Below are 19,050 nucleotides of genomic sequence, written 5' to 3'. Positions count from 1 at the left end.
CAAACACACACACTAAGGGCAATCATGGCTCGCGGGTGGATGAAAATCGGTGCATCGGTGCATTGGTGCAGTTGGTATGTGATTTGCTGATTGAACGCGTCGACGTCCGGCGTGTTGTGGGCTTTTTATTGCAAAAAACCGCACCACAAGCTCACAAGACACCCGGACGTCAGATGTGCTAGTGTGCGTGAGTGTGTGTGTGTGGTCATTTATTTATTTATTTACTACCGCCTTCCATGCCGGTCCAAGCAGGCCAATTGCTCATTGAACTTGAACTTTGTCTGCAATCGTACCGTGCGCCACTCTTTCTCTCACCATCTCTCTCTAATTTTTCTTTGTCTCTCTCTCTCTCTCTCTCTCTCGTACGTTCCAGACCATCGCAGATCGAGGAAGTCGGCAATAATGCGGCAATGACAGGAAATGCGATCCCTGAGCGGTTTTAACCTCCCCCAGAACCACTTTCCATTGCTCGCGATCATGCGCGCTGGATCATGAGGTTGGACGGAGAAAATTGAACGTCACAAGCCTGACATGCCGGTTTCCCGCGGGGGAAAGTGTTCACTTCGTCCTTTCCGTCCCATTCCCGGCAGACCGATGGCACCGATGCGCCAAAAGTGCAGCGAACTGCAATGAAAGCGACAAATGCAGTCGCGGATTAACCCCACGAACGATGGCCCCCGGGTAATCTCTGTTGTAGGATTCCTCTGTGTCTTCCGCTGACATCGAAATGGCCGAACGGAACCACGTGTGGAGCACGCGAAAGCCAGGATTATGTCACGTGCCGTGTGCGCTTCTGTGTGCTGGCTTTTTCCGCTCGACATTCTTTCGCGGCATGTCGATGGTCTTGCTTTTCCGACGGTCACAAAGTTTTTCCACTAATTACTGGCACGGCGGTGCGACTCGGCCGGGAAAGTTAGCGTGTTGTTATGTGGAGGTGTGTTCGCTCTTCTTTTCGCCCTTTTTGCTATTTACCGAGAGGAAGCTGATTGGAGCTAATGAGCTCCAGTGGAGACATTATGGCCGTTTGTTCTGGAAGTTGGCGCGTGTTTAGCATGAGAAAACTTTCGGTCGTTAGCTGCCCGTGACACGCGAACGATCGACGATAGTACGATAGTGCACAACCCCCAGAACTTATCCAAATAATATGTTTGCATAAAAACTCTCAGCTAATCAGCCGCTCAACTGACCGCAAATGGTTGAAATCACTTTCCGGTAGAGTCCGTAAACATTAGCTTATGGGGGAGGGTTGACTTTCGTTTGACTTAACGACGCATCGGTTGACGGATTGCCGAAAGTAAAGTTGACCGTCAGAAAGCGGAACTAAACCGTCACTTTGAACCACCGAGGAAAATGAGGGCTAGCTCGAAAAAGTGTCTTCACGCAGTCACTCATTTGCACGCCAACATGAAACGAACATCCGACGAGATGTGCTGGCTGCATTTGCTATCTGATATGAGCGGTATTTTAATTTTGTTTCAATTTTTTTTTTGACGATTCGCACCAATGCGTAAGTGCGTTCCGGTGACAAGGAAAAACCACGCGCGGCCGAACGCGAACGGCATTAATTTGCTATAAGTTAAGCGACTCGCGTCGGCTTTCTTTCGGGTGGTGAGTTGATTCACGACGCGGGCGGGAAATGTGTCCGATTTTTCCAAAACCCCACCCACCCGCCGAGGTGGAAAGAAAGCGGCAAATTTTGGGCAAAACAAACGGGCTCGCATGTTTTATGGCTCGGAACTGGTGTCGGAAAAATCGGGCCGTGATAATAATAGTAATAATAGCAGCAGCAGTAGCGATTAAGCTGAGGAGCGTGGCTCTCGCGAAAGTGGCCGAAAATTTCATTATCCGCATCATCCCCGTGCGTGCCGTATGACGTGCGTATATGCGTATGCGAGATGATCTCCATCTCTCTCTCTCTCTCTCTCTCTCTCTCTCTCTCTCTTTCTCTCGCTCTATCGCGGCTCCAACAGGTCGGTTGTCTCTGGTGGGTTTGTTTTTCTGCCTTTCCGCCTGCCCGGCTTTCAGTCCCGTCTTCGGTCCTCGGTATCGGTGTCAAAATAGTTATCGTACACCGAAATTCGCCGAAATTGGGCACGTTGGTGAAAATAGGCACATGGGTTTGCTTTTCCCGCCGTTGCCCCGCTCACGCGTTGCTCTCCCATCCCTTGGAGAGGTTTTTCCGCGCCTGGCGATAGCACGCGAAATGCATGCTGGACGCGAGGCGAAAAAAGGGGGAAAAAGGCACCGCATGCCGAAAATTGACAGAAAGCTGCTACTTTTACCGCACAGGGGGAGGTGTACGATACGAGCAAACAGCGTGTGTTTGCACGTGTGTCGGTGCGAATTTGGCTGTACCCATATGGGGGGATGGCTTTATTGTTATTATTTTTTCTTTTACCAAGAAGGAAATTATTTCACACAACACCGTCATACGCAGGCGGGAGACAGGGAGGCTGGCAAAAAAGAGGGAAGATGAAAAAAAAATACCATAAATGAAAGCATGAACAATTTCCCATTAGGTCGAGTGTTGGAAGGTTTCTATCGGAAGCGAACGAGTGTGAGAGAGTGAGAGAGAGTATCGGAAATGAAACGGCAGAAGTGTATGGTGAATCGAATGAAGCCGCATCGTGGGCGGGAAACGATATTAAAATTTTTAATCTCACTTATGCGAGGGACACAGCATGTAAATTAAATGTAATGAACACGAACGCGTGGTTGGAACTCTAAATTGACAAAGCCCTCCAATGAGCGGAGGTTGTGACGTTATTGCTTAAAATTGGCCACTTACTGAGGGTTATATTTGAACTTATTTTCAATTACTCTGTTCCGCTGTTCGATTTTCAACAGGGAAAAAGCAATTAATTTGACAAAAGAGTAATGTAAATGACTGCATTACCAGTTCATCGTTAAAAGCTCTGAAGTATTCCTGGATAGCCGGCCGAGGCTTATCTTTGAAGGGTTTAAACTGGGCTCTCCGTAGGGATTTGTGAAAATTATACTCAAAAAAACCAACCAACCATCAGAAGCATGGTATACTCCCATCGGTGGCTAGGATCGTTGGCCAAACAGCGGTCAAAATTCAACCCACATACGGCACCGCATGAAGGATGCTTCAGCCGGTATCGGGGCCGAGTGTTTCAAATGGTCCGGCCATTTCCTTCCCAACCATTTGGTTCCGGTTGGGGTCGGTGGGCCACCTTCTCCCACACACTCGGTGCATGGGCTCTAAAATAAAGCAGTAGTAGCAGCATTAGCAGCAAAAGCATAAACCAACCGCTTTCCAAACGGGCACGAGCTGCATCGGGCGGTTTTTTTTTTGGCGTGCGGCTGGTCCCGGAGAAGGCGGCGTCGGCACCGGGAAAACCGAACGAAATCGAATCCACTTTAGATAAGTGGCAGCACTCCGGGAGTGGAAAACACTCTGCCACACTGACCCAGATAGCAGTCGACCCGCGGTGCGGTCATTGCGCTTACTTGGGTCGCTTGCACGCGTGGCTGTGGAAAGTCAAATTTTCTGCTTCACAGAAAGAGAGATGGAGAGAGAGAAAGAAAGAGGCCCCAAGAAGCTCTTGTGGGAAAATTATGTCACGCATCGGACCCCATCGTATCTCGGGAAGTGATCTGGTTACTCGAGCCCGTTCGAACCGCTGCATTTGGGCTCTCGGTTGATCCCATGCTGAATCGGTCTGGTCGATCGTGCATAAATTAATTTCGAGTTTGGGCACTTTTCCGAGCAGAACCCGTTAGCACCCGAAGGCAGCTCCACATTCGAATTCTCGATTCACCCGCTCCAGTGGTGGCTTACGGTTTTCGGGGCAGTCAGAATGATTCTGCCTCCCGGACGTGGCCACATTCCTACCCACCGGGAGACTCGATCCCGACGTCCGGCCGCTAATTAATGCGCCCATATATTCGAGCACGGCAGTCATCCCGGCACGGCTGCCAGGGAGATTCGAGAAAAGAAAACAAACCCATCGTGGGGCCGTTTTCCGGTTCAGTGCGGTGCGTCCTGCAATGGGGGCCCGAGCGTTTCCAATCCATCATGGTATAACTGGTTTTTCGGCAGCGGGACTCACCCCTTCCATGGCTTCCAAGTGCTACGGGGATGTGTGCCAAACACCATCCCCTGTGCGGATTAAGTGGTTGATGCTTTCGGGGCCAACTGGCCGGTATCGGTGGGTATCGATGTGCGAATGTGCGGAAACCGATCGGAAACTGGGTATTTGGGATAACCGTGGGTCAGGTGTTGGCCCCGAAATCGGACCTCGTGGTCGATTCGGGCACACGTTTTTTTTTCGTTTTTAGTTTTTCGTTTTTGGTGGAAATGTGATGCGGCTGGGAAATGGAAATGAAGTTTGGCCGCCAAGCTGGGCTTAATTTAGCGAGTCCCAGCGGGAGTCGTGCGACGTGGCGTAATCGATTAGCGTAACAATGCCCTCCGCGAAAAGGAAATGGCACGGCAAAAGGGGACACGTTCGTTGGTGAGCCGTATGCGGGGGCATCATAAACACGCGAGTTGATGGCAAATTTTAAGCCACAATCAACCGAATTCACGAGCGACCGATCAATTTATCGCCCGTTAATTGGCTTTCCGGGCGTTTTAACAATGTTGCGATAATTTGCACCACGATCGTGCCTTCAAAATTATGCTGCACAATTATGCGCACCGCTGCTGGCATTATTGTGTTATTGGGACGAACGAATGATAATGCTAATCGAATTCGTTCGCGTGATATGCATAGCGCTGATTGCTGTTGAATTGAATCGTCGTGTCCTGGAATCGGTTTCGATGGGCTGGATTTTGTGTAGGGGCTGGTTTTTTTTTGGCCATAATCTCCTGTTAGATTATGCTCATAAACATTCACTACTAATAGCCATTCGAAAGTCCGGAAGATGGCCCAGAATGTTGCTATTAAAGCGATAAATAATGATTAATCCTCGTGAAATTGGTTCACTAATGTCATTTCGAGTTTTCACTAGGGTAAGGAATGCTACTCGGTTTACAACACACGATCGAATCGGCAATCAAAGATGCAATTTTGCTAGTGATTTCATTTAAATAACTCAACAGTCAAATTTATTTCTTATTTCTTGCTTTTTTTTTTATTCACGAAATAAGAGATACGAGCCTAAAGCCTACCCATAATGGAGAACTTTTAATGCCATGCCCTTTGCAGGTGTGTCGCTCATGGAACTGGCCAGCTCATCATTTTGTTTCCACTTCAACCTGACGATCGACCCAGTCACGGTGGCCGGCTGAACCCACTGCAGCTCCTTCTAGTCTTTCAATACCGACTCATCGAATCGGCGCTCGAATCGGTTTCTTGTCGCAGAAATAACAGTTCCCGGCACAAGCGTACAATGTAATCGACCCACCGACCCTCCAGACGGAGCCATCAAAGCCCCGTTGACTCGGGCGGAAATAGGGTGGGGGGGTGCCATGGAAACCAGCCGGCTCTCGCAGATCGATAATTAAATTCCTCCCGTCCAGCCGCATCAACCGGCGGTCCAAAGCTGGCGTTCGTCGGGTTTGCTGTGCCATCTCCCGGATCTCGCAAGGGAGCAAAGCAGCCGGTGGAGCCGTTGATCCGCAACGGATCCGCAACGGGCAACTAGACACACACACACATACACACACGCTCGTAAGTATGGCCCCCGAAGCATCAGCAACAGTTATCGCCCGAGGAGCCCCGCAGGCTGTGGGCGCTGAGTCGAACCAAGATTCGCAAACCGCAAGGTCAGTGACTTCTGGCGGGTTGTGGGCTCGTTTTCCGCACACATACACGCTCACATACGAGGAAAACACAGTGTGTGTGTGTGTGTAACGGTGTGGCGGGAACCGTTTCGCAAGTTCCGAATGGATGGCTTTTGGGGGACTTACGGATGCATTGAAGATGCTTCCCAGTGGGGTGTCAAGGTCAGCGAAGGGGTTAGCCGGAAAAATTGACCAAACTTTCGAGCCATCGGGGGGTGCGGGTTGAATTTAAATAGAAACTTAAATAAGAGAGTCTACGAATGTTGTTGAATTGGAGCTCAATTTGACGCCACCATGGCATGGAATCGAGTCGAAACTCACAGGACACTCCCAGACCCTTGCGGCCATTCACTTTCTCCACCGGACGAAGCCGGTGCAAGTGCACCGAGTACTCAGCCCTCGTTCGTCCAGGAAGTGGACGCGATCTCGCGAGCCCAACGACCGACCGGTGGCGTGTAATGCGCGTTGTAATCGAGCGTATGCGCGCCCGCAAGCTCGCGGAAACCGGATCAACCGCGTGGCCGGACGCGCGCGCACGAGTTCAATGACCCTGCCGGGCGATCGCGAGTGCGCGAGACCACGTGCTGATTACAAATGCGCCACGGAAACGCAACTCCACACGGACTGCTGGTTGCTGGCGAGAGCCCGCGCAAATAAGGCGTTTGTTTGCCTCCGAAAGCGGATCTTGCCTTCGAGCGATAACTTTCGCTTTTCTCCACCCAACAAGCCGGAGGAGTGGTCCGGGCGGGAACGTGGGAAACCCGACCCGTGGCAGAAGCTGTAAAAAGGAGCGAGGTAAGAGGGCCGTAAACAATTCTTTACCCGAACCTTTTACTCCAATTTTCGCGGCCACGCTAGGGTTTCGCACGAACGATGGATGGTTTCGTTGCTTGGCAACGTTTCCATGGTTGGGAGAGTTTCCATGGTAACGGATTGGTTCGCGGGAAATTTTGCCTGGGTGGAGCGTGGGTTTGTCGTTTTTGCCGTTTGAACGTTTGAATAGGGAGCGTTTGAAATCGGGGCTTAAGGAGAGCGAATTTGAACCAGGATCTGGATGGTGTGAGCACACCTTCATCTGTCTAGGACATTGCGAGTCGCAGTTCTCCTTTTGCGATTCTTGTTTTTTTTTCTTCTGCAAATTCCACTAAACATTATCACTGGTATTACCCGAGTGCATGCAAAAGTCCGTTAGTCTCGACCATCGACCCAATTCGCCATGTTGCTGCGTATATCATCATGCCACCCGATACGATGGTTCAGTTGGATTCCTTCATGAAGCAAGCTTCGGTTCCCCTATCAGCGCGTTGAGAGTATAAAGCTCGCTTACAGCACCGTTCGCTGCGAAATGGTGGAACGTAAATCAGGCTTCGCTTGCTCCAAGGCTCCCTCTTCGCATTCAGCCCACGGCGCTTTTCCTGGCCAAACCACTCGAAGGCGCGGATTTTATCGGATCGCCAGTAAATGAAGGACCGGTCGATAAAAGAGGCACCACTTCCGCCTCGCGTAAAGTGCCGTAACCGATAAGAACGAGCCCTTATCGCACGCACAACCTGTCGGTGGAACCCCTCCACTCCAGCAGTGTGGTTTTTCCACACCCCATCCGGGAAAGTGGAGCGAGCAACAGCGAGGGAACGAAGACAACAAAAAAAAAAACACGTACCCACCTGCACTACGCAGTTGAGCGGCTGTTACGTGTGGGCCGCCCTTTCTGAAGCTCTCGCGTACACTCGTTCGCTGATGTAAGCCCGCGAAGGGCCGCTCCAAAAGGGACGGTGGTGTTTTGTTTACTGCCTCTTCTTCATTTCCGCCATTTTTCCCACCCTTTCCCACTCCTGGGATGGAGGGTGCCCACTGATTTGTGATTTCCCACGCCCATTCGTATCGGTACAGGGAAGGGCCTTGTCCTGTGCGAGGCAGGGGGTAGGAGACGGCGGCCCGATAGCGCAATGGCCCCTTCGTTGCGTGGGCCCTTCGTGTGGCGCGTTGTTTACTTGCACTTTCAAGTTCAAGTTTGGGGATCGAGAGGCTGCAGATGGTGGCGAATTTATAGCCCTCCGATGGGAGTGGAAAACTCGACTGGGCGCGCACGCGTTCGTGTGTGTGTGCAGGGGGTTGGATGTAATTTCGATAACGATGGCGTAGGGAAGGCTACTGGCGTTTCTACTAAACACTTGGCGTTGTACCTCGATGACGCACGAACAAGCTGTTTGGCGTGATTTCCGTTCGATTGTGGTCGCACACAAAACACACGGGTGCATTGAAGCGAACGCTGATTGACGAAGCACGATGGGGAAATATTGGAAGGTGGGGTTCGTGTGACAAATGTCTTCATGAAATTACGTTGCTCGCAACGGTTGTTTATAAAGCATGAATTATCGAGCAGCTTGATCGCGTTTCATGGCTTATGCTTCGGAAAGTGGGGCTTTTGGGAAACGCGCGAAATGGTGGGGAAAACGTTTACTCGTTGAATATAATCATACCGCTTTGAGAAAAGTAGGCGCATATTGATCAAATAAGGTGCCAAAGCAAGCCGTGGCTCAGGTGCGTGGTTCGAGTGGATCGAATGGAATCAAAGTTGGCACGCTTCCGAACTCGAAGTTGGCTTCCGTTCCATTGATGGTGACGTTGATGTAAAGCCCAAAATTCAATTAAAACTCGCAACCAACTCGACGCCATCGCCAGTAACATGATTTTCCGACATCGTCTCCCGCACATCCTTGCTCGAAAGCTGAACCGATAATCGAACGCGACGCCGGGATTGGACCGGCCGCAAATGCGTTTAGTGCTGACGCGCGGAAAAGCTAATGGCAGCCGTCGTCAGTTCGTTCCTTGACCCCACGGCTGGGGAATGCAACCGGAACCGCTGGTGGATTAGCGAAAGAAAGCGCTCCTCGTGCGGTTCGCGCATTCTAATCGACCGCCAACCCAGCGGGAAGGCGGAATACGTTCACTTTTGCCCAACAAAAGGCACCCCAACCCCCTTTGGGGTGGGAGAGAAAATAAAAGCACCACCGTTCGGACCGGGTTGGAGGAACAGGAAAAACCATTACCTGGACACACGGGCTAGCGCACGCGCACCCGCGAATGAAACGGGTGCTTTTCCTAAGATTTATCTGGCGTGCAAAAGGCGAAAAGTAAGAAGGGCGCAAGAAAAAAAAAACGAGCAACAAAACACGCACCGCAAACGCCGGGGCCGCGAAATAAAAGTAAAATGTACGAGCAAAAAAATGCTTCTCCCTATCGCTTTGTGGAATTCCTTTCTATTTCTCTAGGCCCTACGGCGCGCCGGTTTGGGATAAAAGGAGCCCGCAGATGGTGGCCAGCGGCCCCAGCAGCCAGACAAAAACAACAACAAAATGGGGTGAAATAAAATAAAACCGTAATAGAAAAAAAACCTAGCCCGCACGTACGCTCGTATTCGTTACCCCCGTTTCACTCACTTTCGCTCTCGGTTAATTGTCGGCCCTTCCCACCGGCGGCGATGATGGTCAGGAGGTTGAGATGAGAAAAGCTTTGCCCAACCTTCGCCCTCACCACCGCCACCACGGCGGCCGGAAGCCACAACCCGTGGTCCGATCGGCGATCGGTGCGGAACGAATCGTAATGATTGATGAGCGCAAGTCAGCGGCATGTCGATCGGAGCAGCAATGTCCTAGGACGCAAAGGCAGTGAAAGGTCAGCGGAATGCTCACAAACACACATCGGGTGGTGATCGACACGGAAGGGTGGCCAGGGTGGCCGGTTGCAAGGGAAAGTGCTATCGAGCGGTCAACGAGCTGGAAAACGGCCCGTTGCGGCACGATCACGAGCAAGATCAAGATCAAGGGTCGAAGGGCTTTTTGGGGGAGATTTTAATCGCATTTGGATTTGGATCAGCTTTGTTTGATTTGTAGCTTTGTTTGAACGTAGTGGTTAATAAAGCTAACATTAAACCATCTAACATTCTGTAGCATACTTTGGGATGAAGCATTGGAACGCTAAGATCTGCTGATTTTGTAACATACAGCTCCTTAAGGCGTGAACCCGATACCTTAAACGCGATGTATGTTCTGTTTTCCGACCAGGATCGGAACCAACCGAGGCGAGAGTTTTTGCCGTAGAAATCCAATCGCTCCGGTGATCGGGATCAGCTTCGGTGTAAACGGACACCCCGTTGAGGCTGGGAAACGCCGCGTGCATATGACTGGAAAGTAATTAAACTCCCAGTGCGTTTCTAATCGAGACGGGTTTCACTTTCTTGCGGTCAGCCGCTGGGACGACGCTCCAGAAACGACCGAAGCGACCATTTTCCCGCCGGCTCCCTGGCAATTTGCGTTTCCATGTCCGACATATGTGTGTGTCTGTATGGTGTGTGGCGAGAAGAGGGTCTTTTTTATTGCCCTTTTGCATTGACAAGCAAAAAGCCATTGGCAGAGCCGTTGCGCCTCACGGGGTCGCTTTTGGAGCCAGATTCGACTGTGGCCGGAACTTTCACCGGAAGCCCGCGTCCCGAGCGCTTTCCGGGCACGAATGCGACCGGTCCCGATGCCAATGTCCCAATCGATGGGTGAAATAGGTCATTCGAGAGGCTCGAGCGTGTACCAGAGCGAACAGAAAAAAAATGTTCATCAAAAATACACGCCCGATCGATGCGATCAGCGCTGATGATGATAATGATGAGGTGGATGCTGCTGATTGGGGCAGTAGGTGGATCCAAAAGCATAGCATAATTAAGACGGCCATAATTTACAACCGAAACACGCCATCCGTCCGTCTGGGGCTCCAATTTGCTCATTCGAGCAGGTCGCGAGCCAACGTTGGCACATGAGCTGATTATTGCGAGCACGAGAACCGGATATTGGGGCTGGTGCTTCTTCTATCCGGGCCACAATGGCAGCTTGATTACGAATATCGTTCACCATTCATCAGCCACCAAGGTCGGGTAAGGAATTCACCCACTTCAGGCGGCATCAAATGTTATACTTTATTAAGCGAGGTCAAGATGCAAATATACCACTCTGTTAGGGGTTAATAAACCCTTAGCTTTGACAGCGGCATCCGTACCGAAAACGCGGCTAATGCCAGCATTTAACCACGACGGCCAGTGATCTCGTGAGTGGCGAAAATGGTTTTTCCTCCGCCGTTTCAACTGTCGCCAGTCGGCTGGGCCCAGAAAAGTGGAGTGTGAATAAAAGCACAGTAATTCGATTACACTAACGCTTGCTTTGATCCGTGTTCGATATTTTTTCTCAGCTTATACGCCCGGCGTGACCGTGACTACGGTCATTAAGTCAGTTGAAGGAGCGATGATGGGTGGCATCAACATAGAAGGCCACGCTGTTTGAGATCAATAGAGATTTAATGGAGATTTGGGAAGAAAAAAGAACCCGTCGTTAATTAATTTCATTCGGGTGAAAGGATGATGAAAATCCTCGAAACGTTCCGTGCAGTAGTTGAGCAGCAATGTACGCTTACGCTGGCACATTCGAGGTTCATCATAAATTTACACCACTGCACTGCTCCTATGCAATGAGTTGCTATTCGAGAGGATATTCGAACGACCGATGCAATTACGGATGACTACAATCGAGCTGAATAAAAGAAGATTATCCATAAATAAATGGTCTTCCGAAGTGGCTTAATTGAGCAAATGCACTCAGAACGAACCGCCGAATTGGTCGAATTGCGAAATCAGGATTCCGGGTAGGATTTCGTTTGTGTCTCGTGTGTGTGTGCCACCATTAAGTTAAACGCTCTCTCAACTTGATTGAGCTGTTCAGTGGGGTTTTGGTGCATGTTTGTTGTGCTAACTTTTTATCTTTCGCCTTGTACACAAATCATCGCATCTCTTTCCAGCATCGGTACAAATCATCACAACACATATCCGTCTGCCCCACGCTCGTAATTGCACTCGCTGCACTGGCAGCCACCCAACTACCACCCTTCTGATCGAGCAAAAGTGCATTGCAACCGGTGCAGTGCACTCTCGCCGTGCAGAATGCGCACCTGGGTGCCGGTGGAATGGTTTCGTTTCGTATTTTTAGTATTCAATCCATCGCTGGCGGATGGTTGACGAACGAGGGAGCTTGCGGGCGGAGCTGGCACATTCCTTGAGCCGTTTCACGTGTGCGTGTGGCTTTGCTCACCATCCCCATGCAGCTCACCCTTACGCGACTGCAGTCAATGCAACATGCGCTGAGTGCAATGGGCAGACGAGAGAGAGAGAGAGAGAGACAAAAAAGCACCTTCTTGAATTCGGCTCGAGGTGTTTACTTTCGAACTTCATAGCCACCCCATTTCTTTCCGGTCTTCTCACACATCGGCTCAACCATTGGTTCAGAAAGGCGAAGGGACTTGCGTGCTATTGAACAGGGTGGGTGAACTCATTTTTCCTTCGATTTCGAGTAATCTCGAGCCAGCTTCAGGAATGACAGTTCGATAAGATACGATAACTTTTCGCCATCGTCACTCGTCGCAAATGATGCGAGAAATTAAGGAATTATAAGCGCACTTGCCAAACTCATCGTCGCTCTGAGGCTGACATGCGTCCGCGTCGGACGGAGCATGTTGAAAAAGTAATTTTGCTAAAACCAACCAAGAAAAACGAAAGAAGGAAATCCAATCCCATCCCGATGTCGAGCGTCTTGCGTGTGACGTAAGCTTTAGCGAAAAGGTTCTCCTCCTTGACTCAGATCGGGCACATTTGCATACGGCATGGAGCGCATTTTTTTCGTTTCCGTCTGCTTTTTTCCCGCTTGCTGACACCACTCCCAAGGGCAGGGTCACGATCGAGGTTGCGATGGATTTGATTTCCATAATGTGCAAGTTTTTGCGATTCCGGTGCTACCTGTCCCAGGGTCTAGCTTCTGTGAAGGGAAGAAAGCTAAAGAACTCAGGCTCACTCGTCCGCAAGCTGCCAGCGGAAGGATCAATATTATGCTGAAGTTTATTGGAAATATGCAAAGCTGATTTAGCCGCTTTGTTTGGCTTGCGTTTTATTACGTTACAGGAGCGAATGATGAGTGGGCAACCAAGGCCCGCCAAATTCCACTTTTTTTTCGAGTTTTCCATCGTTCCCCGCTACGGAAGCAAAAGGTTCCACGATGGAGCGAGTTTTGCTCGCGAACTGAAGAATGCACACGCTCTGATGCAGTGAAGCCTTTTCTGTAACAAACTACATTGTGCTTCGCGGGCCGGAAAAGTTGCAACAACTCAACTAACGTACCCTTTTTCCCATCGTCGGCGGTGCCGAGCTCTGGTAGGGTGAAAGTTTTCACTGCGCGCTTGAAAAAGGCTCGGGAGAAAGCACACCCTAGTGAGGGTGAACAATTGGACAGCTTCGAGCGCGGTTTGCATTGCGCCTGAAGTTATGCAAACCATCGTTGCATCCCCAACGCAAAGCTCCGTAAGGCTTCGTTTTGTCGATGAGCAGCACGTGCACGTTCGACGTTTCCAGGAAGGCTGTCCATGGTGTTTTCTGAGAGTGTCGGTTCTTCGGCATATCGGCAACACCATCTTGGCGGATGTTGCTGCAAAACATGGCGCTCGGGATGGAAAAGCAAGCCCAACCGTGATTTCCCGAGTATGTGGAGCGTGCTACAAATCCTTGTGTTGACACTGTAGCAGAAACTCATCGGGAAAGTTAAACCTCGTGTTGACGTTACAGCAGAAATAATTAGAGTGCATTCACAGAACCGACACCAGCACCAGCACCTGATGAGCAACTCCACACGCTGGGGCGTGTAGACAGTTGAAATTTAGCAGTTTCACGTGACAGCCCGTCATCCTTTTGTTTCGCCATTGTATTGCGTTTTCCGCATCATCAGCCGGCGTTGTTTTAAAGGTCGCTTTTGAGCAACCGAGCACGAAACTCTATCTGATGGAGCGTCATTGATCCATCAAAAAGTGACGCTAATTGGTGCTGCACGTGACGTGCTTTAATGTTCCCGCGGGATTGATGGCTTTCCTGCTGTTAATCAGTGCTGCAGTAAACTGAAATCAAAAGCACACACACACACGGACGCACAACGGACGGTACCATGATGGATTAAGCAGTCATCGAGAGAAAGGCTTTCCCGCGGGAAACGACGGGCGAAATCAATCAAAAAATCCGTCACCACGCGCACTGGCGTGGCCCGGCAGGACGCAAACCGCGAAGCCCTCCCGGAGCCTTAAGGAGGATGGAGCTTGCTGTGTGTATGTGTGGGGGGGTGCTCGCAAAAGTGAAAGTTCGCACACCATGACACTCGCGAGGGTGAAAGCCCTACGTAATCGCGCACCCCCAGCCGATGGAAACGTTCGAGAGTGGCCATTTCGGCGATGGCGTCGTTGGACCTCCCATTGCGATGGCGAACGATGTGGCTTGGATGTTCTCCAGATCTAGAGCCTGAGCTCGTTCCTAATGGCCAATAAAGGTTTCGATTATTTCCGCTGCACGGATTGCCGGGAATGAAGCGCCATAAATACGGGCTCACTCCGAACCCAACCGCGGTCGTCGTAAATCAATAAAGAAACTGATTCTCGCGCTCGTTGCATCGCGCCGGCGTCCAAACTGCAACTCGGGCTGGACTCTACGGGGGCAATAATCGGGCTTCGATCGGGCTCCTTGCGTGTCTCCGTGGACGCGCCTGCAGCCTGAAGCCTTGAAGGTGCTCGATTCGCGGCCAAAAAGCACGATAACCACACGCCGGCGCCGTGGCTAGATTGGGTTGGTAATTGCCGAAAAAAAAAAAAAGAACCGCAGATGAATAAATATCGCCGCCTCTCCACCCAAATATCACCCACCACCCTGTGGCCTCACGCAGGATGGGCTTCACGCAATTAACACACTTCCCGCGGCAACGGCATCTTCGGTGGCTTTCGGAGCGGCGCAGTTTTATTGGTACCGGTCGGGCGAGCAGGAGTAAATTTATGGATTTGGTTTTGGGCCCGCTCTCAGAACCGGTTTGATTCCCCCATTCCCGATTCCCGGGGGCATTCCAGTTGTCGCAAGGGGTGCTGCGAGGGGGGGGGGGCAGGGGGCTTACAAAAATCCTGAACGGAACGATTTCCCAGGGAGAAAACCGTGTGGCAAATCGAGCACGTTGCGGAAGCACGTTGCGCACACGCAACTGTCACCCGCGTTGAGGCGTATGCGCACGCAAGGAGCGTCTGGTGGGTGGGTTGGTGGGTGGGTGGTTTGTCACCCATGCGGAGGGTGCGTGCGGAAGAGAAGGGTTTCGGATTTCGTTCCACCACCGAAACGAGGTCACAACTGGCGTTTCGCTTTCGATTGGCTCCCTTAAAAGGGCTGGTGCTGGTGCTGCGTGACGTTCTGCGAGGACGACTTTACGCCCTGCACGTGGCAGGGTGAAAGGAGAGAAAGAGAGAAAAAAAGAGAGAGAGGGCGCTCGGAACGCCAACTCGGTTGGTGCTGTTTCATTTTGCATTTATTCACATTTCGTTTATTTCTCGCTCGATTTCTGCTCTAATTGCCTCTTGCAGTTTTCTCACCCTTGCTCTTATTTACAAACAAATTAGGTAAAAAACATAACTGATCGGGAGAGTACCGTTTCGGTTCCGGATATGCTTTTGAGGGGGGGGGGGGGGGGTTGGTAGCGTGGGGGTGGGTGGAAAAAATAGTTTCGGTTCGATTTCTTATCGCTTTTCGCCCCACCGGTGGCTTCCGTGGCCTGCGTGCGAGAGGTTGGTCGGATTCCGCTCAAGAAAAAAAAACAAACAAAAAACAAAATAGAAATAACGAGCGAGCCTTTCGACGCCCACTCGTGGGAGGTGCCATTAGCTTTTCTCCCACCCACCCGTGAGTGAAGTGAGGGTGAGAAAGCCAATTTGTGTTGGCCGTGAGGCGAACCATAATTGGCGCCCGCTAACGGCGCCCCATGGCAAAACTCGCCACACGATCCCGGTTCACGCACGGGGCCACGATCCGAATTCGAGAATTGATTATGCACCGGAAACGCGCGCGCGGCCTAACGGAAATACTCAATGGGGTGGAGTTTCCCACCCTCCCACGCCCGGGAAGGAAAGAAAAACGCGAAACGAGAGACGGAAGAGAAAGAGAGAGATAGAGAGAGGCTAGAGCGCTCGGTGGCCGCGAGAACCACGAGCTGAGGTAAAAGGTACATCGATAAGGACGTAAAACGTTACAAAAGTATCACGACCCACACGATCCCGAACCGAGGATCGTGATCCGGCCTATCGCGTGTGTGTGTGGGGGTGTGTGTGTATTAGATGGAGCGATCCTGTGGCGATGCTTTGTGAAGCCTCCCGACAGGACGATTCGCAGGGTTTGGTCGCGTGGGCGTAAGGATTCAGTAGACTAGATTGAAGGGCAGCGTTTTTTGTTTTGGGAAAACATCATTAAAGTAAAGGCGCCGCAATAGCGACGAAAGTAGTAACAGTACCAGCTTCGGTGTGGAGTGATTGCGTGCGTGCGTACGTACGTGCGTGTGAGCGGTTGGTTTGGAGCCCCCGGTTTCGGCGGGTGCGTGTATGAGTGTGTTGGATGCGTAGGGTCCTTTCCGGTAGAGCGCAAACCGTGGTCACAACAAAACAAATGAACAAATCCACTCCTCATCCTACTAGAGCTAGGTTAATAAATTAATCTCGATCGCGGGCTTGGCGGCCGCGTTGCCTCAATGGGGGGGGGAGGGGGCCGCGTTTACAATAAATTAATTGGGGCGTTTGTGGGGCGTGTGTGTGTGTGTGTGTGTGAGATGGATCAAGAGGATGCTCACTTCCGCACCTGCTTGTGGCCGGCGTACGCGATCGAGTGAGCAGGCTGGCTATGAGAGCCATAGTCACCGTATCCGCTCGATTCCCAGCCACCAGACGAACCGTGGTACGAGGTGTGTCCTTCGTCCTTCTTCGAGAGCAGCTTCTTGAGGAAGAGGAACTTGGACAGGACGAGAGCGATGACCGACACGACGAGCGCCTTCTTTGCGATGAGCGCAATTCCGAGCAGAGCGAGCAGCGCCAAACCAACGATCTTCAGCTTCACCAGTCCAAGGATCGGCAGCAGAGCCTTCAGGATCTTCTTTTTGCCACGCGCTTCCGCAACCATCGCGCGCATCTGACCCTTCACTTCCTCCGGGATGACGGTGGAAAGGCTGCGAGCTGCACCGGCCATGTCGAGGTTAAGCGAACGCTCGCGCAGGAAGCTGACCGATCGCTCGAACACGTAGCTCTCCAGGGCATCTTCGCGCGATTCCACGCTGTTGGCCGCTTCGATCTGGGCACCATCGGCGCCGTACGAGCGCGACTCTCGGCCAGCTGCCTTCACGAAGGACAACCCTCCGGCCAGGCTGATCTGCGGCTGGTCGAAGAAGTCCCGCGCCTTGCGGTAGAACTGCAAAATGGAAGGAAGGAATCGCGAATCAGCGGTCTCGATCACTCTCTCTCTCTCTCTCGCGATCACTAGCGCACACACTCGGCCGAACCGGCACGATCGCACTCGCGCTTCACTGGCCGTACCGTCATCTGCAGGCAGGAGATGGAATCCTGCTCCAGACACTCCTTGAAGTCCTGGGCCGCGGCCAGGGCGCACACACTCAGCACACAGACTAACAGCTTCATGGCGGAACTCGCGTACGTGTGCGTGGAAATTTGGGGCTTGGAAAAACCTGGCTCTTCACTGGGCTTTGCTTCGCTGGGGCCTCCTCACTGATACGGGGCTAAACGCGGATTGACAACTTTCCGCACGCTCCCGGCGTGCTTATAAGCGGCCCCGGTCGGGTCGGCTATCTCCCTCACGCCTGCTTGGCGCGCGCTCTCTCGCTCACTGTGTGTGTGCGCGACGGATCGGGTGCGCTTTCTCCTGCTCTCCCGTTTGTGCGATCGCTCGCTCGATCGAGACTCACCCCCATCGTCGTTGGGCCATCCCCCTTACACGGGTTCGCTTCTCCTGCTGGGTGGCGTAAAATCACCACCCCTCCACACACACACACACACACACACACGCGCGCGCGCACGGGTTGTAGGAGCTTTCTTCGTGCTTTCTTTCCTCGATGCTCGAGCGCTCTGCTTCGAGATGCTGCGGGCCCGGATGTCGAATTTTTGTTTTTTCGATCAATCCACCCCCGTCTCCTGCCTCCATCAACCCGTCCTTCTACCCACCCTTTTGGCATCATCCCCGTCATCTACGTCATGGCCCCCAGCTCCCCCGGATACGTCGAAACGGCTCACAAATATTTACATTCTCCTGCGGGTGCGTGTTTTTTTGTTGCCGTTTTTTTTCCTTCTCTTTTGGGTGTGTTGTTGCTTGCCTTGTATTTTTTGGTGGATTTTTCACTAAGCTTTGGCAAATGGTTGCCGAGGGTTGTGTCTTAGCCGTGTGGGTTCCCTTTCTCGCTGCAACCACCCCACGAAACCACCCAGCGAAAGCGCGTATTCATTCTTAACCGCCGCGCCGCGTTAAAAGCCGAACCGAGTGTTTCTTCGTTCTTTCTCTCCCTCACTCACTCGGTTAGCGACATCGACGGGACATACGGCCGGAAGTGCGATCGGCGGGTGACGATCAAATTAGGGGTGCCCTTTTTGGCAATCAAAAACTCTACGCCTGAATGTGGACCCCGCGGCGCGCCCGGGAGACCCATTGACCACTGATTGCAACCAAATTCCAACGAATTTCGGCAGTGAGAGTTCGAGACACAAACGTCCCGCAAGCATATGTTCTGCGCAGTGGCAACAGGCGAACTAACGAAAATAGGAAAGCAACCAGCAGCGAACGCGTAAAGATCGATCTCAGCGGACCCGGATCTTGTAGGGGGTTGGCCCTCACCGAAGGGCGCTCAAATCGCAGGGGCTCGCATCCGGCCACGTTCCGTTGCCGTTTGTTGTACTGGGCTGACAAACATCCGGGAACGGGAGTCGTCCGGATATTTTACTTTTCCTTTATCTCCGGTCTCCTCTGGGCGGCGCGTCACAGCGACGCGTGGGTTCGAAAAGACCTCGTGATCGGATGAAAACACTCCGGAAAAAGGGCCGCCCGCGGTAAAAAGGGTGGGCGTCCGTTGCGTTGTCAACGTGGCTTTGATGGTTCCATTGATGGCGCTTTGTTCGCGAATGGCCTACGAACGTGCGTTTGTTTGAGCTGCATGAGCAGGGGCCCTAAGGTGGGACGAGTTGTTTGGTTTTCCGGTTCGGTGCGATTTGATGCGGCTACGTGTCCTTTTTTTCTCGGAAAAGCGGGCACATTTGATGTTTCAATATTTGCGCTCACATTTTTCCATCAGCCTACGATTGGCAGCTTGACACGCGTTTCGGAATGTTCAAAATACCGCTTCAAAATACTGCATTGAGGAATTTCCACAGTTTTA

At 51.9% G+C, this 19,050-nt stretch overlaps 1 protein-coding gene across 1 annotated transcript; it reads right to left on the bottom strand.

Moving 5' to 3' along the window:
* Positions 1 to 16,438: 16,438 nt before the first annotated feature.
* On the bottom strand, positions 16,439 to 17,392 carry LOC128732236 (uncharacterized). Its single transcript, XM_053825407.1, has 2 exons — positions 17,207 to 17,392; positions 16,439 to 17,081 (listed from the first exon to the last, which is right to left on the bottom strand). The coding sequence occupies exons 1-2, from the start codon at positions 17,306 to 17,308 to the stop codon at positions 16,467 to 16,469; spliced, it is 717 nt and encodes a 238-aa protein (XP_053681382.1). The 5' UTR covers positions 17,309 to 17,392; the 3' UTR covers positions 16,439 to 16,466.
* Between the last annotated feature and the right edge of the window lie 1,658 nt (positions 17,393 to 19,050).

Source organism: Anopheles nili, chromosome 2, assembly GCF_943737925.1.
Source record: "Anopheles nili chromosome 2, idAnoNiliSN_F5_01, whole genome shotgun sequence".
Lineage (NCBI taxonomy): Eukaryota > Metazoa > Arthropoda > Insecta > Diptera > Culicidae > Anopheles > Anopheles nili.
This window is presented reverse-complemented; position numbering and strand designations above follow the sequence as displayed.

What these genes read in the sequence shown, in the direction of transcription:
- LOC128732236 (XM_053825407.1), bottom strand. Translation starts at nt 17,308, where the DNA reads ATGAAGCTGTTAGTCTGTGTGCTGAGTGTGTGCGCCCTGGCCGCGGCC. An exon ending in TCTCCTGCCTGCAGATGACG is followed by an intron (nt 17,082 to 17,206) that starts GTACGGCCAGTG and finishes TCCATTTTGCAG; the next exon opens with TTCTACCGCAAGGCGCGGGA.